Source organism: Macaca thibetana, chromosome 10 (genome assembly GCF_024542745.1).
Source record: "Macaca thibetana thibetana isolate TM-01 chromosome 10, ASM2454274v1, whole genome shotgun sequence".
Taxonomy (NCBI): Eukaryota; Metazoa; Chordata; class Mammalia; order Primates; family Cercopithecidae; genus Macaca; species Macaca thibetana.
Window position 1 is genome coordinate 52,592,928 of NC_065587.1, and position 21,041 is coordinate 52,613,968.

The following is a 21,041-nucleotide window of genomic DNA, read 5'->3' on the forward strand; positions in this document are numbered from 1 at the left end:
AACAAGATATTTAAAACACGTCTCTGCCTCAATCCTGTCCATTTCGTGTAACGGTCAGAGAGGCCTGCTGTAGCTGGAGGCTGATAACTGCAAGTGTGCTTATTTTCGGAGACAGCCGAACAGGCTATCTCGGGATGCAGCTTGTGGGGCCACTCCTGCCGCTGCTCGCCTGGCTGGAGGCCAGCGGAACGGGCGAGCCATTTCAGGGAGGCCAGGCCTCAGCTCATAAGGTGCTGGGGGAAGGGAGCTGGGGCCAGCCCTTCCTCTCCCTCGAGACCAGCATTGTTACCGTGACACTCTGCCTGGCTCCCTACAGCCTGATTCTGTACCCCGATCCTCTCTGTACCCTGGGAACATTAAGAGAGACATGTTTTAATCTATTTTTATTAGCTCATTGCTTATTAATATCACCAAGGAACCTGCTTGTTTAGGCCTGTGCTGGCTTTTCTAGCCAGAGGCAGAATGATTGGACTTTTGTCTTCACTTTCCTTAAAGGGCTGAAAGCCAGGGTTTCCCAACCTTGGACATTTTGGATCAGATACTTCCTTGTTGTGGGGGGCTGGTCCTGTGTACCATAGATGTTTTGCATCATCCCCGGCCTCTACCCACTAGATACCAGCAATACAACCTCCCTAGCTGTGACAACCCACATGTCTCCAGGCACTGCCAAATGTCCCCTGGAGGGCAAAACCCCCCATGGTTGAGAACCACTGGTTTCATGGAATATAAAAGCCTAATTTTAGAGATGGCAAAGTGTTCTCCCTTGACATCTTGCATCTTGCTGGAGGTTGGGAGGGCGAGGGTCGCTTCCTCTGGGCCTCAGTCTGTAATGAGGGGCATTTGAATAAGTCTAATCTAAAAGTTCCCTTCAGCGCCATCATTCAGTACTGAAAACCCACCTCAATAGGGTTGGTCTTCTTCAGGTTGCAGCACTGAGTTGTGATCACGCCACTGCACTCCAGCCTGGGCAACAGAGCGAGACACTGTATCGAAAAACAAACAAAACTGGTCTACCTCCTAAAATAAAACACAGATTATGCAGTTGCTGTTGGTAGGTTTTAGCCTCATTGTTTCTGCTGTGCTCGGTTCAGCTTTGCTTTTGCTTCTTTCTTTAGAGGCAGGTGAAAGTACAGAGTTTAGGGATGTGAAGTGCTAACGGGGATGGACGTCTGATCTCTGGCACTTCCCAGCTGTGTGACCTTGGGCAGCTCACTTCACCTCTCTGGGCTTAGTTCCAGGTTTCTAACAATGTCATCTACTTCAGGAATCAGTCTATGTAAAGCACTAATTTAGAAGTAGCTGCTGGGATACTCACTGCAGTGGGGCTTTAAGAGGAGCTGCTGAATGGATTTCTAGATTGAGACCTGCAACATTTGGTTTTATTTCCTGCTTATCAGCCACATTCCATCAAGCCCAGGACCAGCCCTTCGTAGGCCTCTGCCCCAGGCTTTCTTTTCAATCTGTGTTCCTCCCAGGATTCCATCTGCCACCATACTTTTGTGTCTGTCCCCAGTCGAATTGCTGTTTTCCAGATAACCTCAGACCTACCCGAATGCCAACAGCATTCCTCAAACAGAGCAGAGCTGCCAGAATAAGCCAGCAGCTTCCTGCTCTTTGCCCCAGAAAACATTTCAAGTGATCAAGTGATCAGAGAGAGGGAGGGAGGCGGGGAGGATGCTGTAGCTGCTTATGCAACAAGCTTTAATCCCAGGTTAAAATCCACCACGCACACCAGCGGCATATTTTATTTCCTCATTGGTTCGTGGAATTAGCCGCATGCCAGATCTGCCACCAACCCCACAGTCCTGTTTGTTCCCCTCAAAGCAGCACCCGCAGAAACAAACAGCATTCCATATGGGATGGTGGTGGAGGGCCGCTGCCCACACAGCTAGGAGGGCGAGCACCGAGCACGCACTGCTTCACTGTGGCCTCCACCTCTCGCCTCCTCCCATTTGGTCTCCCCATGCAGCTTTCTACCTCCAGGAAGAGCAGGCCCCTCCCTTCTGGTGAGGCCCAGGCCTGCTGTCCTGAGCGCTGGAGCTTTGTCAGGTTGGGTGGCCATGGAACTGTCCCTCCCTGCAGCTTGGCCTCAGCAGTCTAAAACAGTAACAACAGCAACATCCTGTCCGTTTTCATAAAGCCTGGGTCCTGCCCTGCAGCACAGCGAGTTTCAATTCCCAGCTCGTTCCTGAGCCTGTTTGATAGGAGATTCCCGGCCAGGAAGAATTTATGTACAAGCAGTGGGCATCTGTTGTCCATGTGGGGGTTGGAAGGGCAGGGAAAGCAAGCCATCAGCTCTTCGTTTTCTTTGTGGGAACCGTGTGGGACAAGAAAGCCCACAAGTCCTAATTTTAGGAGGAGAGGGGAGACTTTATTGCTCCAGAGTTATGCCTCCTGGCATATGGCTGCGTTAACTCTGGAAGCTTTCTCCAGCCTCTAAAGAATGGTGTTTATTTAGCTTCTGTGGTTCCAGCTTGCTGTTTTAAAAAATCCTGTTAATTAAGCACCTTGTCATTTAAAATGCTGAAGAAGGAAAGCAAGCAAGAAAACTTGGACATTTTAAGGTCCTTTTCGATCTGTGGGTACGGACCAACTGCAGAGGCAGCTTTAGGGAGGAGACCGGCAAAGACCTCCTAACGCAATTGAAGTGGGTAGAATGATAAGCAGCTCTGAACAACCAGTTAATATTTTACTGGGGAGTGGTGCCAGAGATGGGGGTGGGGGGGCTGCCAAATGGAGGGCTGTGTGTGAAATCGCTGCTCCATCTGCCTTGGGGGACGAAAAGAAGCCGTTCTCTGTGCAAATAAATGGAAGCAAGAATCCTTAGGAAGCCCAGGGGATTTGTCTGCCCACCGAGGAGGGCCCAACTCCCCCAGGCACACACATACAGGGATGATTGTGGCAGGAAGGGCTGACCTACGGGGGTAGGCCTGACGCATAATGGGGGCTCTTGTTTCCGGGCTGAGCGTGCCATCTTTCTGTCTCCCTCTGGATTGAAATGGCTTCTCAGCCCGAGAGGCACTGCCTGTGCCCTGGATTCACAAGGTACACGCCTCCCTGGGAAGCAAAGGCTGAGAGACAGCGGCTCTCTCTCTCTCTCTCTCTGCATCTGCCGGGAGAGCTGCAGCTGGTATTTTTCCACAGGCCTTTGCTGCGATCTCAAGGCCTAGTTTTTCCCAGCCAGGCCCGGAGTCCGAGAGAGGGTTAACAGGCAGGAAGCCGAAGGCATCGCAGGCTAATACGGAAGTCAGATTTGTGTTTAACTGACAGGTTTAGCAGGCCTCGGCCGTGGGGGAGGGGCCGGGAGGCAAGGGAAGTTTGTAGATCCAGGCATGTGGCCTGCGAGGAGGGCTTTGGGTTTTTCTTAGGGTAAGGACGGAGAGGGGTCCCCCTTGGCATCGTGGCAGGGAGGCAGGAACCCACGTTGATTTTGCACGCAGGACTGGCTAAGCAGGGCGAGAGGCCCACGGCTCTCTGGCCTGCCTTGCAAGAAGGCATGGGGACAATGACTATGCAAACTTGACCACTCTGCTCCCCTCCTCCCCTCAGCAGCTACTCCTCGCTCCTCTGAGAAGCCAGGGCTGCTCTCTGCTGATTTTTCGTGGCTCCCCCGGTCTGCCTGCTTCCCCAGCTCCTCAGAGGCCTGCCTCAAGCCCCTTTTTCTGGCCCCCTTGGCTGTTTCCGTGGGACTCCCCACTCCCCAGCTTCCCCTTCCCCTTGGAGAGCCACCCTGCTGGACTGTTCTAGAAAACGGCTGGCCTTCCTCCCTGGACAAGGGCCGTTTCTCTGGGGGCAGGTGAGGGTGAGCCGTTCCAGCCCACTCCAAGAAACTCCCTTCCCAGGGGCCTCCAGTCCTCAGGCTTCCCTGGAGCAGGTCAGGCTGGCTGCCCTGGCCGGCCCGTGCCGGGAAATCTAGCCAGGGTGCAGGAGAAGTGCGTGTGGGGGCCCCTTTCCCAAGTTTTTCTTGCTGCAAAAGGCCTAGCTTAGCCTGTCTTTTTCTATGCACAGGATGGCTCTTGCTCACCCGAGCCTCACAAAGATAATCGCTCAGGAAGTGTTTCAGCCAATCCGGGGCGGCTTTACACTCCGATTTGCCAGGGCAGCCAATCGGGGATGAGCTTTTATTAGGCGGCCAGATCATCAGCCGAAGTGCCAAACCCTTTTTCTGTGAGAACTAGGAGCCTGTCCTCCATGTTTTATAAGTATTGACATTACACAGTGTTAACAATGCATCCACAGAGGTAAGCTCGACTTTTTAACCATCTTTTTTCCCCCTCCCTCTGAGACATCCGAATTGTGGGCGAGCAGTGTGATTTCTCTGTGGCTGGCCGTGCCACACTCACCCCCAGAGCACTTATGTTAACTTGGAACTGTTTAGAGAGAATTTTTTTGCTTTCTTGGGTCACATGGCTCAGTAGCCATTAGCCATAGCTTGATTTTGCAAACTGGCAAGGGCCTGGCACACCTTTCCTTCCACCAGGGCATGGTGTTTCTGGAAGAGTTTGAAGCTAGATCCTGGTATGCCAAAAAAGAAGCTTTTTTTTTTTTTTTTTCTTCTTCTTCTTCTTCTTTTTTCTTTCCCTCTTCCCTCTCTCTTCCCCCCTCTCTCTCTCTGAGCAGTTCCCCCCCCCCCCTGCACTATTGTCTTCTCTTTTGCCACATGCCCTGCTGGGGGAAGAAAATGGAAGGTAAGCAAACAGGCTCCTCTCCAAGGAGAGCTCATGGCAGACAGCAGAGCAGGCAAGTTTGCCTCTCCAAAGAGGTTCTGGGAAGGCTGGATAAGTTTTGACAAGAGAGGAGCGTGTTTGCAAAAGAATTGAACCCTCAGCAGAGCAGTGCTAAGGAGAGTCTAGCTCCTGGGGCCTAGGTGGGTGGTGGTGTCTGTACACGGTCTTCTCTTATTCTACAGAGCTTCTGCACTTGAAACTACATTGTTCAGCCTGTTTTCCTGACTTAGGTTGCTACAGAGTGTTCTGCAAGCCAGCCTACAGCCAGCAAATGTTTCTGAAAGTGTTTTCTAGGTTTTGGAGGAAGTTTTTGGAGTAGGGATGGGGACTGGGGGGTGTGGGGAGAGAGATCTTGGACAACATCCTGCAAAAAAAAAAAAAAAAAAAAAAAAAAAATCTGCAAGGATTCTGAATCCCTTAGTTTTCTACTCTTGCATGATTTTCAAGGAACTAATGTTACCTTTTATCCTTGTTTTCATTTTCCTGTCCCTTTTATACATTGTATCCTCCTCTCTTCTCCTGTGTGATGGAGTGTAGAGGAAATAAAATCATGTCTGTGGCTCATGACAGCATTCCATATTCAGTTGTTGGGTTGTGTTGTTGTTGTTGTTGTGTGTTTTTAATAATACCATGTAACTGTTTAAAAAAATTTCCTTTTTGATCAAGTCCCAAATCTGCCAGCCTGTTCTCTCTTCCTAACTGTGGAAAAATGAGACGGTTGCTTGAACATTTGTTGGGTAAGTAAAGCAATCCATTTCCTCTGTGACCATGTTTGAAGAGTTTTGCGAACATTTGGGGTCTGTTTGTAATAGGGGGTCTTGGCTGCAGGAGTTGGGGGCTTCATTAGCAGGAACAAAATAAGGGCTTTTTAAAGAGTGTCTTGATTTTAGGTGACTGTTTGAATCCACTGTTTTTCCTGATAACCTGCAGCTAGGATTGAAGATTATACTTCCTGTTTACCCTGAGTCAGGGGAGAAGTGTTTAGTTCATTGTGACTTGACTCTAGACCTTTAATGGGGTTTGTTTGGATATTCAAACTGTGAGTAGGTGATGTGCTTGTGAAATGTAATGAAACTGCTTGTTCTTAGAGTTGCAGAGCCCTAAAAACATTGGTGGGGCAGAAGCTGGTGGTGGTGGTGGTGGTGGTGGTATGTGTGTGCTGGGGGGTGGTGGTGTCAGTGTGCTCATGCTTTAGGACTTATGTATAGTGCAAAATCTCATCTGCCACCAGACTGGGGTTTGATTCAGGACTCACTGACCAACACATTTTGGCCTTTTTTCAGGTCTCATCCACACATCTGTATGCATGCTGACCCCACATAAGATTTGTCACTTTTTACATTTCCCTTGACCTCTTAAGGCTGCAGCTAGAAGTTAAGTGGGAAAAGTAGAGTCTTGTTTAGCATTACCTTTAGAATTTCCCTAGAAGTTCAGTACGTAAATTTTCAGCTTGGAGACCAATCTGACATGACTGTAAATGCAGGAAATATATTCAATTGCTGTGTTATGTCAACTTTATGGAGTCAGTAATCTTTTTTCTTTCAAATGAGTGTCCAGTAGCCCACTTTCTGACACCAAATTGGAAAAAGGCTCATTTAATCAGGAGAAACGTTTCGTACCACATTCTAAGTTGAAAAAAGTCTGTGCAAGGCAGGCCAGCTTAGCTTCTTAAGAGTAAAACTGCAGGCAGTTAATGATGTTACATACTTAAAACTGAACAGTGCCACTGCCCCAAACAAGTAAGTTTAGACACTCAGCTATTTTCTTTGTTCTTATCTCCTTGCTGTAAATGGAAATTACATATTGAGGTTCTTGTGGCCTCCCTAGAAGCAGTGTCTAATCATAAGACTCCTGGTTTGGTGCCTTCAACGTTTGCATAATACTGTGTTTGTTGGGCTGGAAGGGAACTTAAGGGCAAGGCGTTTGTCCTCTAAAAGCTTGCATTAAAATGGCTCCCACAGGTTTGGAGAGCCAAGATCTGTTCTCAGATGTACAGCCCCCAGCAAGTTGCCAACACTGGACCAAGCTAGCCACTTTTCCTCTGGTACTGTGACCCCTACCAAGCATGAGTCTGTAAAAAGTTAATTGCTTTCAAAGTAGCATTATTTTCCAGTTTCAGGAAAGGGGAAAAAAATGTCTGCATTGCAGCAGGACTAGGTAGGGACGGCAGTACTGGCTCCCAGAGCAGCCCAATGGGGTTCTTCTCCTCTAGCTTTTAAACCAATAGACTTGGAGGAAAGGTTAAAGATTGACAATTACAGTGGCCGAACTAAGAACAGGCCCTCTGGAAATTTCTACCATCTTTGTTCCTTTTAGGAAAAGCGGATCTGCCAAACAGAAGAGTCTCCTACCTTCCATTCCTAGGTCATCTCCCTTCCCTTCTTCCCCCCCAACCCCCCTTCTTTTTCTCATCAAGGTATAATGTTCTCTCTGCCACATTTGTAAATTGCAGAGGGAGGAACAGAATGTTGGGCTGTTTTCCTTTTTCCTTCTGCCTCCTCAGTCCCCAAAGAGGATACACAGCTGCAAGGAGCAAACACAGACACACTGAAGCTTTTGATTCCTCTTTTTTTTTTTCCTTCAAGACCCTCCAGGATGGATTCACTTTCTGCTTTGGGAAATTAAGTGGCATTCACGTGGGGGAGGGGGAGTAACTGCTTTTATTAGCTCCAGAAAATGGTCAGTGTTCAGTCTGTAACTAGGAATTAATTATATATAATCACTCAGTAAACTTTCTACAGAGTTTTTCTAATTGCTGAGCCTGATCATAGTTAGCCCGTTGGCGCCAAGTCCAGTTACTTTTATAATTAACAGCTCAAAGATTTGAGTCAGAAAGAAACAATTGGGGGCCTCTTGGATTATAAATTAGGGATGAAAACAATAGCTTTTTTTCCTTTCTTTCTTGTAACCTCTTTTATTTTAAACAAAACATTCCCCCTTTTCTTTCCCTGGGAGAACCAGTGGGGAGACTGCATCAGGTCTTAAATATAAGGACGGGAGACACTTTTTAGGAAGTGGGGTGACAGTAACCTAGAAAACCCTGAGGCAAAGCTAGGTTTTTAAAAGTCCAGCCACTTCCAATGTGTGATGTCTTTGTTTCTTTTGCCCTCTTTCCCCTTCTCTCTCCTGTGGCAGAGGCAGCAGACATTTGTCAGCCTGGGAACCCTCAATCTGGCTTTGCCTCTGGTTGACTCTGGAAAGAAAGATACATTCAAAGGGGCCTTCGCTACTGAACAGCAGAGATTTAAAAAGGGAATATGTTTCGAAGCCCTTTGGTTACTCTTAAAATGCAAAATCTGAGCAAGGGTTCACCCTTGGCTCAGGTTGCTAAGATTATGGTTGCCCTCCCCCCTACTTCCCACTCTCCTTGCAGACAAACAAGCAGGCAGTGGCCATGCCAGCTCTGCAGCCAGTGTGCTGCCAGCCTGCCCCCCCCATCCAGATTACCTACCTACCGGCCGACGGGGGCCAATGGCCTGTCCTTGCCCTGGCATGGCCTTGGGCACTGTGCCCTCCTTTCTCCCCTGTAGCTAAAAAGCAGTCACCTTGAAACTCCTCACTCCCAGCACCAGAGGAGTTCTGAGGCCAATGCTCAGACCTGTAACAGTAAATGACGTTATCCACTCAGGCTGTTAGTTCGGCCTCTGAAAGCGGGTTTTGCAAAACCCATTGTTAATTCTCAGGCTCTGTTGGGGGTGGTCAGAAATCTAATTTGTGAGTATCCTGTGCATTGGATAAGGGAGTGTTTTCCTTGTGTTTCTCCTCTGCAGACTCGGATTGTCTTTCCTTGATGTTGACTGTCTTAGGACTGGCTGCTTCAGAGGGCTGGGTATTTGGTGGCTGTTTGCAAGCTTATAAACAGCCTTTTTATTTTACCTTGGCTGTAGACTGAGGTGCAGCCCTTTAGCTTGGCTTTTCAGATGCCTGCTGTCCTTGAAGCACTTTCATTTTACCTAGCACCTTTTTGGTATGGATGCAAAGCTGGTTTCTAATAGACTGAGAAGAGAAGGGGGACCGGGCTTCCTCCTCGCCTCCCCCCAGCCTGCTCCCTGGGAACATTTTTGTGTTTGCACAGACACCTGTCCGTCTGCAGTCTGTGCCACGGGGCTGCACAATTCCTAACCTTCTACCCACCTAATTCGAGGGCATGGGGGCCTCATCACAGAGCCTCATGTTGAAAGCTCAGGATCTACAAGAGAAGGCTTTTCCTTAGGAACCTGTGACTTCACAAACTCTCCCTGTCATTGCAGAGTTTTTTTTAAGCTTCTAAACGTTGGGTTGTTGGTGTCCTTTGGTTCAGCTTTTCCTAGTTCTGGTATTTAGGAAGGTGGCTTTGAAACTAGCAGGGCTGCTTAAACAAGAGCTACAGCTATTGAACAAACTGCTACCATTTTAGCTTCAACACAGGAATGAGGCAGTGTTGCCAGACGCCATTTTAAGAATCCTGCATAAATAGCTTAGCTACCGATGACTCTGCCTGTTTTAGGTGAGTGCTTATATAAAGCTGCTCTGCTAACCATTCCCCCCCACCCCAATTTCTTAAAAAATTAATTGCAGATTTAGGGAAGCATGGTTTTTAATTTTGATGTTCACTATTTTATAATCTAGAAGAGGAAGATGTTATGCCTTGGGGATTAAATATTTCTTACAGCCTGGACCATTTTGGTATTTTGAATGAAAGTAAAAACCTGGAAAAGTCCTTTCGAATGATGCATGATTCTTGAATTGCTGTGCGATGATCCTCATCTGTAGAACCAGAGTCTTGTGCATGTTGGTTATATATTCTAGATGGCTTAGATATTCTTCTTTAAAAGTCAAATAGTAGGGGCACTTGGGGAAAAGAAATATGTGGGCATTGTGTATCCAGGCATTTTTCTGTCAAAACTAGATGCTTGCTTTTTTCTCTCTCTTGGAAGTGTTGAGGAGATGAGATTCCTGGGAATTACGGACCATCCCTGAGTCCTCAGAATTAATAATCAGAAGGCTTAAAGCATCCTGGAGGTGCAGTAGTTCATCTGCAACTTTTAATTGCTCTTTTTTCAGTGCATGCAGGTTAAGAAGTAAGCATAGGTTTTCTTGCTCAGGCATTGGGAAAGAAATCTTTTATTCTTTTTGGGATGGGATGGGGTGGTCTTGGTTATCTTTGCAGGTACTGTTATTTCTTTGAATTGCCTGAAATGTATCAGTTTGTGAAATCTACAGGCAAATGACTTGGGTAAATGTGAGTGTAAGAGGTGGTAGTGTATACAATGTATCTAACTAGTTGATGGTGTGTTTTCCTATTGGAGTGAGAAATTGTTTGTTTTTCAGCTAATTTTACCCTTTTTCTTTAGCGGGCCCCCAGTTTCCTCAACAGACCTTTAAAGGGAGAAAAGTAATGTCAGTTTGAAACAAGAGCTTGTTGTCCCATTGTTTTTGATTTAAATCATCAGGGTTGCTGGAAGCTAGCAGATATGGAAGGAAATAAGCTGTCTATGTTCTAAGACTTTAATGTATTAATGACAGAAGTTCAAAGTATTTTCTCCAGATGCAGCTGCCTTTTCTTTTTAACAATTATTTGACTGTTTTTCTTCCCCCAAATGACTGAACAGTTCTTAACCGAAATTGACCAACATCAGTGGGGCAATTCAGACAGGTACAGATCTTTTCTTGCCACTACTTTTGATGTAATATTCATGTTTTTTTTTTTTTCCTAATAACATACTAGTTCTTAACACTAAACCAAAAAAAAAAAACAAAAAACAAAAAACAAAAAACAAAAAACACACACACAAAAACCGAAATCAGTGGCATAGGAAAAAGGAAGTCCCTTTAGATGTGGCTATTCAAAATGACTAATTTTGCATTCTGGTCTTTGCTTTTGTAAATGAAGTTTTTTTTTTTTTTTTTTTTTTTTTTCCTCCCTCCTTTTAATGCATAGACACTGCAGTTTCCTTTAGCCAAATACAGGTTATTGTGTGCGTGCATGTGTGTGCATGGGTTCCTTTTGAAAGGATGGTTTGCTGATCTGTGAAAAAGATGGTTTTCTTAAATTGTTGTGCTTGAAATCTTGTGCTAAAGCTGGTGGTGCTATTGCTAAAGTTGGGTGATTATGGTGCCCACTTGTAATGCTTGGAAAGATAAAACAACTTAACTTTTTTTTCCCTCTCTCTTCTGCTCCAGCATTGATTATCTTAAAACTCAGAAGCAAATACCCACCACATAACTAGTTTGCATTTTCCTCGTCTCTCAGCAGCATTCCTGCCTGAAGTATTCAGCTCCTCTAGGCTGTTACAAGCCAAATAATTGTTCCCTTGAATGCAGCCTTCCTCCATGATCAATACACCTTTGAATGTTTTCATCGCTGCAGAAATCCTTCGAGTGGGTTTTTTGGGCTCAGTTCTGCATAATTGTTTCCCTCACCACTGTAGATTTCAGTTGGATCACAGATTAGCGTTTTCTCTATTACTCAAAATATGGGATCGGTTTCAAGAAGTTTAGAATTTCACGTACTTCATGCTAGAGAGGGAAACAGAATTCTAGTTGCTAGAAAAGATCAAGGTTGCTATTTGTTCCTTTGAAGTGAACTGTCTACCCATCTCCGAGGGCTGCATGGGGCTTTTTGTTAAGATGTATTTCCAGTCACCCCAAGCCAGAACCCATCAACAGCATCCAGTTGGACAACCTGTGTATGTTTCAGGCGGAGTGTGTTTCTGAGTTGAGAATGTTTTCTCCTTAAGTTGGGATAGAAAGCATTAGTGCTGAAATCACCTTCAATAAATCACCGTTGTATTATTGCATATAAGTGATGTGTTTAAATTTAGCAGGCTGCTTTCTCCTGATGAAAACCATTTGTGGCAACATGTCGGTTGTTTCTTTGGTGATTTGTGTCGCAGGCTTTCTTTACAGATGCTGTGTAAATGAAATTGTTAACGGGGCTCAGCATCAGAGTGCTAAATGTGTGAATATTCTCATTTAAAACCAACTACCTTTCTTCATCTCCAAGCTCCTATAATTTAACTCTGAACTATAATCGTTTCCTTTCTATCTAGCTCCCATCCCAAATCCTCTCCTCCTAACATGGAACTCTCCTAAAATCTTCCCCTTATACTAGGGTTCGAGACATGAGGCTGTCTTTTTGGGCCTTTTGCGTTGTCACAGTCCCAGACCACGGAACACAAGCAGGACATTCTCTCTTCCCCAGCCTCCTTCCTGTCCTGGCTTTGAGTCTTCCAAATGGAAAATTCCAGCCATATCAATTGGTGATGCACCCATTTCTTCCTGTGGAACCACAGTCTGATGGAATTGCTTCTGGAGTAAATCCCTGGCTTCAGTGTCAGCCTGAATGTTCGGAAAGTTCTAGCACCTCAAACCATTTGCATCTATGAAAAGCATAACTCTATTTTTTTTCCTTTGGTTTAGCTTGTGAGTTCTCTGTAGGAGGAAGATCTCATATGGCCGGCTCTCTTTCAACTCCAGTTCCAGCAGAGAGAGAGAGAATGTTCTGGGTGACAGACCCTCCCAGCAAAGGGGCTTGCTTTATTTGCTTCTCTCCCCAACCCTCCACTCTTAGCCTTTGTCTTTTGAATAATCCTTCCTCATTCCACTTTTGTGGTGGGGGATAATTAGTCACAACTCAGTAGTAAGCCGTGCCTGCTGTAGAGAGGAAGCATTCAGGGTGTTGGAAGTGTGGAGACCCCGGTCTGATTCCTGGAATCAGTGCTCCTCGGTTCAGTGTTTTGAGACCAGGTCTTTAGCTTCTAGCTGGGCATATTCTTCTGCTTTGTAATTTAACCTATATTTTTTTTTTTTTTTTTTTTTCATGTTCCTGCCTCATCAGGGAATTGTAAGATTTAGGGGGAGGTGTGGGAAATCTTAATCTTTGCCCTAAAGTATTCAGAGATCAGAATTCTGGATACCCTGCAGAACACCTCCAACCTCCCTGCCTTTGAACCCTGTGTTAACAATGAGAAGCTTGTTTATTTGAAGGCTGGGTTCTCATTGGCCCACAGGGGTAGGTTGTAATTGTGTGTCTAAAAAATTGCCTTTTGCATTCCCCAATAGCATGACAACTGGAATAGTAATTTGACTTAAAAAAAAAACACAAACAACCAACCTAGTGTCTTAAAAAACTCCTTTAGGACTCTTCACACTTTGTTGAAATCAGGTGTGGGTTTCCTTCCCCGAGCCCTGGATAAGGATGAGGGAATGTCTTTAAGGTGGGTTTGTCGCTAGAACTTCCCAATAGCTGCCCCCATGGGGCCAGTTCTCAGCCTTCCTAAACATGAACATAATTTGCTCTGTTTCAGCTTGGCTGAAGAGGAAATAAAAACAGAACAGGAGGTGGTAGAGGGCATGGATATCTCTACTCGCTCCAAAGGTGAGTAAAAATCTTGGTTTATCTATTCTAGAGCTAAGGAGGAAATTGGAATTTCTTTTTGTTGTTGTAGAGCAGTGAAGTGTGGCTCTCTGAGCCGACGTTGTAACTCTTCTTGGATTTTCAGATATAAGATTTTTTGATGGATGAACCTAATTTATGGAGAACTCTCCTTCTTTTGGTTTTCTTTCCCTGGTGTCTGTGTCAGTGTCCTGACAGTGAATTTTACCTGTGTGTCATGACGGAGGGTGGCTGGCTACCTCTTCGCAGGGTGACTTTCAGAAGCCACGGTTTAAATAAAGCATGTTCTGGAAGCCACCAGAGCCTCTAGCTGCCGCTTGTTTTCTGATTTTAACAACAGGCCTCTTTGGAGTCCCAGAAGTGGGATGAAGTCAGCCTGCTTCATTGGAAAGTGGTGGTCTTGGGTTAGAGATAAAAAGCAAATGTAGAGATGCTGGGGCCAGTGTTTGCATTTAGTTCAAAATTTAGCAAATTAGGGCAAACACAATTTATGCGTTTATTCACAAGCCTAGAGTAGACTCCTGAATACCTTTTTTTTTTTTTTTTGAGACGGAGTCTTGCTCTGTAGCCCGGGCTGGAGTGCAGTGGCCAGATCTCAGCTCACTGCAAGCTCCGCCTCCCGGGTTTACGCCATTCTCCTGCCTCAGCCTCCGGAGTAGCTGGGACTACAGGCGCCCGCCACCTCGCCTGGCTAGTTTTTTGTATTTTTAGTAGAGACGGGGTTTCACCGTGTTAGCCAGGATGGTCTCGATCTCCTGACCTCGTGATCCGCCCGTCTCGGCCTCCCAAAGTGCTGGGATTACAGGCTTGAGCCACCGCGCCCGGCCTGACTCCTGAATATCTTCTAATTGAGGGATTGGTACTTTTCATTTGGTCTGTGTGAAAGAGGTTTTATGAGGCTTCCCAAAAGGAAGCAGTTATTCACTTTTACCTTCAGGGTGCTTTTACAAATGAGCTACTGGAGTGTTTTTTGTATCTTTGGTTGATGAAAAGGCTCATCTCCAAACTTAATGGTTGTACCAAGGTGTTTTCATTCCTTCAACAAGTCACTGTGTGCTTGCTTGGAACACACAGCCTTGCACTGGGGGTTATGGGGAGGGAGGAAGAGGCTGGACAGGGTTATTGCAGACTACCGGAAGGAGGTTCTCAAATGGCTGCAGAGTGTTGCACAAAGGGACTCCCTAAAGGCGTCTGAAACCAAAAGCATTTTGAGGATTGTTTTAAGACAGCGTGTCGCCGGGCATGGTGGCTCATGCCTGTAATCCCAGCACTTTGGGAGGCCAAGGCGGGCGATCACGAGGTCACGCGTTTGAGACCAGCCTGGCCAACATGGTGAAACCCCCGTCTCTACTAAAATACAAAAATTAGCCGGGCATGGTGGCACACACCTGTAATCCTAGCTACTTAGGAGGTTGAGGCAGGAGAATCACTTGAGCCCGGGAGGCAGAGGTTGCAGTGAGCTGAGATCGTGCCACTGTGCTCCAGCCTGGGCGACAGAGCAAGATGCCATCTCAAAAAAAAAAAAAAAAAAAAAAAGACAGCATGTCATTTTGGGGCAAAGTTGGGGGTCCAGTAGTCAAGGCTGGGACCCGGGAAGTGGGAGCTGGCTGCTGGTCTCTGGCAGTGGTCACAGGAGGGGAGGCACCCCAGGTGGGAAGGCCTGGCTTACTGGGTGGGTGCTTTATGCTGGGGAGCAGCAGGAGGAGGCTGGGTGGAGGCAGAGAGCTGCTGCCCCCTCATCACAGCGCGACCCAGCCTGTGTGGGGTGGCAGGAGGTTTCAGATCCATTGATGGTGAAGAGAGCTGAGCCACCAGGGACTTCAGAGCAAGGAAGGTACCTTCTCGCAGAGGTGTTTTTGATGTTGCAGGAGCACGTGCCTCTTAGCCACTTCTCAGCCCCCTTGTTGTGGTCAGAATCAAATGTGGTCCAGCAGGAGACAGGGACTGAAGAGAGGGGGCCAGGAGGTGGAGGTCTTGTCCCTGTTCTGCTGCTTACCTTCCCCAGGGGGCTTGGACACTGTCTCTGTCCCTTCATTTTTGTACTTGTGATGTGGGGTGTTGGATTAGATTCTGTCCAAGCATGACCAAGCTGAATGACCATTGTCTCTTTCTCTCTTCTCTCCTACTCCTATCCTCTCCCCTCAGCAGCCAGAACACGCTTCAAAAACGTGAATTGGGGTCAGGCACAGTGGCGCATGCCAATCATCCCAGCTACTTCAGAGACTGAGGTGGGAGGATCAGTTGAGGCCAGGAGTTCCAAACCAGCCTGGGCAACTTAATGAGACCCCTCCCCAACCCCATCTCTGTTAAAAAAAAAAAAAAAGTGGGCTGAGTGCGGTGGCTCACACCTGTAATCCTAGCACTTTGGGAGGCTGAGGCGGGTGGATTGCCGGATCTCAGGAGTTCGAGACCAGCCTGGGCAACACAGTGAAACCCTATCTCTACTAAAATACGAAAAAATTAGCTGGGCATGGTGGCATGTGCCTATAATCCCAGTTACTTGGGAGGCTGAAGCAGGAGAATTGCTTGAACCTAGGAGGCGGAGGTTGCAGTGAGCCAAGATCACGCCTTTGCATTCCAGCCTGGGGGACAGAGCGAGACTCCGGCTCAAAAAAAAAAAAGTGGATCGGGTTCTGTCTCGTTTTGCTAACTCCTTCCAATGACTTTCTAGTACCCTTCCACTCAGGTCTGAAGTCACCGTGACCTGCCTGGTCTGGGCCAGCCCTGTTTACCTTTGTTTCCTTTGTGACGTTCTGTTCTCTTTGTGCCATTTCTTCACTTGAGCTCCTTGGCCTCCTTCCTCTTGGTTCCTTCCTTGGGGCCCCTGTGTGTCTTTTGCCGGGAGCAGGCTGCCCATTTCTCATTGTGATCTCAGACTTATCTCAGATGGTGGCTCCTCAAGGAGGCTTTTGGTGGCCACCTAGTCTGAAGGAGTCATTTTGTCATTTTCTGTTTTATATATATATATATGTATATATATGTACATGTATATTTTTTTCTCTTTAAAGACAACGTCTTATTCCATTGTCCTGGCTAGAGTGCAGTGGTATGATCATAGCTTACTGTATCCTTGATCTCCTGGGCTCAAAGCTCACTGTAGCCTCAATCTCCTGGGCTCAAGCTTTCTTCCCACCTCAGCCTCCTGAGTAGCTGGGACTACAGGTGCACGCCACCTCACCTGGCTAATTAAAAGTTTTTTTTTTGTAGGGATGAGGTCGCGGTGGGTTGCCCAAGCTGGTCTGCAACTCTTGGCCTCAAGTGATCCTCTCTCTTTGACTTCCCAAAGTGCTGGGATTATAGGCATGTGCCACCATGTCTGGCCAATTTTCTATGTTTTTAAAATGAACTTTTAATGTGAGAGTAGTATTAGATTTCCAGAGAAATTTTGAGGATAGTGCCAAGAGTTCCCATGTTAGCCCCTGGCTCCACACACACAATTTCTTCTATTATTAACATCATACACTAGTGTGGTGTAATTGTCACAAATAATGTATCAATTTTGATATGTTATTACCAACTAAAGGCTATCCCTTATTCAGATTTCCTTCGGTTTTCCACGAAAGTCCGTTTTCTGTTCTAGAATCCCACTCAGGATTCCTTGTTACATTTAGTTGTCTGCCTAGGCTCCTGTTGGCTGTGACAGTTTCTTAGACTTTTCTTGTTTTTGTTGAACTTACCGGTTTTCAGGAATACTGGTCAGGCATTTTGCAGATGTCCTCTCAGTTGGGATTTTTATGATGTGCTTCTCGTGATTAGACTGGTAAACTGTGATTATGGGTTTTGGGGAGGAAGAAGACTACATAGGGTAAAATGCCATTTTCATCATATCACATCAAGGGTATGTGTTATTAATAAGAGCTATCGCTGTTGGCCCAGCGCAGTGGCTCACACCTGTAATCCCAGGACTTTGGGAGGCCAAGGCAGGAGGATCATCTGAGGTCAAGAGTTTGAGACCAGCCTGGCCAACATGGTGAAACCCCGCCTCTACTAAAAAATGTAAAAATTAGCTGGGTGTGGTGGCAGGCACCTCTCGTCCTAACTACTTGGGAGGCGGAGGCAGGATAATCACTTGAACCCAGGGTGGAGGGTGTGGAGGCGGAGGTTGAAGTGAGCCAAGACCGTGCCACTGCACTCCAGTCTGGGAAATAGGATGAGACTGTCTCAAAAAGAAAGAAAGAAAAAAAAGATTTATCACTGTTGATGTTGACCATGACCATCTGGCTGTGGTAGAGCTTTCTTCTCTTTCCGTCCTTTGCTCTTTGGAAGGAAGTCACACGGTGTCACCCACACTTAAAGAGTGAAGAGCTATGCTCCACCTCCTCGAAAGTAGAGGCTTGACATAAATTATTTCGGGGCCGGGCGTGGTGGCTCATGCCTGTAATCCCAGCACTTTGGGAGGCCGAGGTGGGCAGATCACTTGAGGCCAGGAGTTGGAGACCAGCCTGGCCAACATGGCAAAATTCCATCTCTACTAAAAATACAAACATCGTATGCCTATAATCCCAGCTACTTGGGAGACTGATGCAGAAAAATCACTTGAACCCAAGAGGCGGAGGTTGCAGTGAGCCAAGATTCCACTACTACACTCCAGCCTGGGTGACAGTGAGACTCTGTCTCAAAAAAAAAAAAATAAATAAATTAAAAAAAAAAAAAAAAAAAAAAAAGTAGAATTCTTCTGTATGGGGTATTGGTCTCTTCTCCCTTATGTATTTATTCAGTCATTTATCTCTATCAGTGTGGACTCTGGGATGGTTACTTTATACTGTGGATTGTAATCCAGTACTACTTATTTATTTTATTGCTCAAATAATTCCAGCTTTGGCAGTTGGGAGCTCTTTCTGTTGGCTCTTGTGTCCCCTTGACAGACTCCATCGTTGTGGGGTTTATTTGTTCGTTTGAGACAGCCTCGTTCTGCTGCCCAGGCTGGAGTGCAGTGGTGCAATCACAGCTTATTGTAGCCTTGACCTGCTGGGCTTAAGCAGTCATCTCGCCTCAGCCTCCCCAGTAGCTGGAACCACAGGCATGCATCACCACAGTTGGCTATTTTTTGTTCTTTTTATTTGTAGAGATGGAGTCTCTCTGTGTTGCCCAGGCTGGTTTTGAATTTCCCAGGCTCAAGTGATCCTATCACTTTGGCCTCCCATAGGGTTACAGGTGTGAACCACCATGCCAGGCCAGCCTATTTATTTATTGAGCACTTGCTTTTTTCTTTTCTTTTTTTTTTTTGAGACGGAGTCTTGCTCTGTCACCCAGGCTGGAGTGCAATGGCACAATCTCAGCTCACTGCAAGCTCCGCCTCCCAGGTTCACGCCATTCTCCTGCCTCGGCCTCTCGAGTAGCTGAGACTACAGGCGCCCGCCACCACGCCCGGCTAATTTTTTGTATTTGTAGTAGAGACGGAGTTTCACCGTGTTAGCCAGGATGGTCTTAATCGCCTGACGTTGTAATCCGCCAGCCTCGGCCCCCCAAAGTGCTGGGATTACAGGCTTGAGCCACCGAGCCCAGCCATTATTGAGCACTTTCTTGCCTTCTGGCACTGTAAGATGCTCCAGGCTGGTTTTGTATGTCTTTGCCTCAGCCCTAAAATCATCCATTTCTCTATGGATCCTGCTTTCTTTCTTTCTCTTTACTTTCTCTCTTTCTTTCTTGCTTGCTTGCTTGCTTTCTTTCCTTTTTTTTTTTTTTTTTTTGAGATGTAGTCTTGCTCTGTCGCGGAGGCTGGAGTGCAGTGGTATGATCTCAGCTCACTGGAACCTCCACATCCCAGGTTCAAGCAATTCCTCTGCCCCAGCCTCCCGAGTACCTGAGATTACAGGCGCGTGCCACCATGCCTGGCTAATTTTTTTGTATTTTTAGCACAGAAGGGGTTTCACCATGTTGGCTAGACTGGTCTCGAACTCCTGACCTCAGGCAATCCACCTGCCTCGGCTTCCCAGAGTGTTGGGATTACAGGTGTGAGCCACCGCACCCGGTGGATCCTGGTTTCTTTTATTGGAGAATAATATTAGAAGCCAAGATCTGGGCACTAAGTGTGCTCATTTTTTTTTTTTTTTTTTGTTTGTTTTTGAGATGGAGTTTCCCTCTGTTGCCCAGGCTGGAGTGCAGTGGCACACGATCTCGGCTCATTGCAACCTCTGCCTCCTGGTTTCAAATGATTCTCCTGCCTCAGCCTCCTGAGTAGCTGGGACTACAGGTGTGCACCACCACACCTGGCTAATTTTTGTATTTTTAGTAGAGATGGGGTTTCACTCTGTTGGCCAGGCTGGTCTCGAACTCCTGACCTTCTGATTCTCCTGCCTTGGCCTCCCAAAGTGCTGGGATTACAGGCATGAACCACTGCACCTGGCCAATTGTGCTCATTGCTACTGGAATGTCTTTGTTCTAGATTCTCTCTCTCTCTTTTTTTTTTTTTGAGATGGAGTCTCACTCTGTCACCCAGGCTGGAGTGCAGTGGCACACTCTCAGCTCACTGCAACCCCTGCCTCCCAGGTTCAAGCAATTCTCCTGCCCCAGCCTTCCAAGTAGCTGGGACTATAGGTGTGTACCACCATGCCTGGTTAATTTTTAAATTTTTAGTAGAGATGGGGTTTTGCCATGTTAGCCAGGCTGGTCTCGAACTCCTGACCTCAAGTGATCTGCCTGCCTCGGCCTCCTCCCAAAGTGTTGGGATTATAGGTGTGAGCCACCTTGCTTCTAGATTCTCTCAGTGGACAACAAAGAAGGATATATACACATACTGTGTAAACATTTTTACATGTGTCCATCTGTGTCTATATCAGCTAAACATGAGTTCATTCTCTAGTTCGACCTTTTCCCATTACCGCATGGATCATTCTAGCCTTCTTCCCTGGTTCTCTGTAACGTCCTAATCCAACAGTGAGAAGGCTGGCTTCTACTGTCCACCGTTCGTTTACTATTTTGTGGTACATTTTAACCTGATCTACAGTGTACAGTCTGATGAACTTTAACACACGTTCACGCTCGTGGGACCATGACCCAGATCAAGATAATTAAACATTTCCAGCATCCAGAGGGTTCCTCCGTCACTCTGATTTTGTTTATAGCCTTTGTCCTCACTTTGTATTTTCTTATTTGTTACTCTGCTAGAATGCAGGCCGCTGTATTTTTTTTTTTAAATTAAAAAAAATATTTTTTGAGACAGAGTCTTGCTCTGTTGCCCAGGCTGGGGTGCAGTGGCTCGACCTTGGCTCGCTGCAACCTTCATTTCCCGGGTTCAAGTGATTCTCCTGCCTCAGCCTCCTGAGTAACTGGGGCATGTGCTACCACGCCCGGCTAATTTTTGTATTTTTAGTAGCGATGGGGTTTCACCATGTTGGCTAGACCGGTCTCAAACTCCTGATCTCAGGTGATCCACTCGCCTCAGCCTCCCAAAGTGCTGGGATTACAGATGTGAGCCACCGTGCCCCTGGCCTTTTTTTTTTTTTTTTTTTTTTTTCCCCAAAATACGTGCAATCTCATTGAGTTGCCCCGGCTGCAGTGCAGTGCTCTTGCCATCATAGTACACTACAGCCTCTAAATCCTGGGCTTGAGCGATTCTGCTGCCTCAGCCTCCCGAGTAGCTGGGACTGTAAGTGCGCACCATGGTTTCAAGTTCCCTCTTTAAGCACACCTGGACCACCTGGACCACCATGCCTTTGATTTGAGAGGCCGGTGCCATTGACATTTAAAACACCTGTCTTCTGACTGGGTGACTTACGCCTGTAATCCCAGCACTTTGGGAGGCCAATGCGGGCGGATCATGAGGTCAGGAATTTGAGACCAGCCTGGCTGATGTGGTGAAACCCCATCTCCACAAAAAATAGAAAATTAGCCGGGCGTAGTGGTGGGCACCTGTAATCTCAGCCACTCAGGACGCTGAGGCAGGGGAATCGCTGGAAACCAGGAGGCAGAAGTTGCAGTGAGCTGAGATCATGCCA

The 21,041-nt window shown here is 46.7% G+C and overlaps 1 protein-coding gene and 1 long non-coding RNA gene across 27 annotated transcripts in view; one reads left to right on the top strand and one right to left on the bottom strand.

Moving 5' to 3' along the window:
* Positions 1-3,024: 3,024 nt before the first annotated feature.
* ZMYND8 (zinc finger MYND-type containing 8) overlaps positions 3,025-21,041 on the top strand; it is a 148,413-nt gene continuing 130,396 nt past the window's right edge. For 8 of the 26 annotated variants that reach the window (XM_050745131.1, XM_050745143.1, XM_050745147.1 and 5 more), the window contains exons 1-2: positions 4,014-4,241; positions 13,016-13,086. In XM_050745131.1, coding sequence (XP_050601088.1) covers positions 4,228-4,241; positions 13,016-13,086 — 85 coding nt within the window. In that variant the 5' untranslated portion in view covers positions 4,014-4,227. The other 18 variants (XM_050745130.1, XM_050745140.1, XM_050745144.1 and 15 more) reach the window with 7 other exon arrangements.
* On the bottom strand, positions 7,282-8,857 carry LOC126929091 (uncharacterized). Its single transcript, XR_007717073.1, has 2 exons — positions 8,179-8,857; positions 7,282-7,920 (listed from the first exon to the last, which is right to left on the bottom strand). It is a non-coding gene; the product is annotated as an uncharacterized LOC126929091 (long non-coding RNA).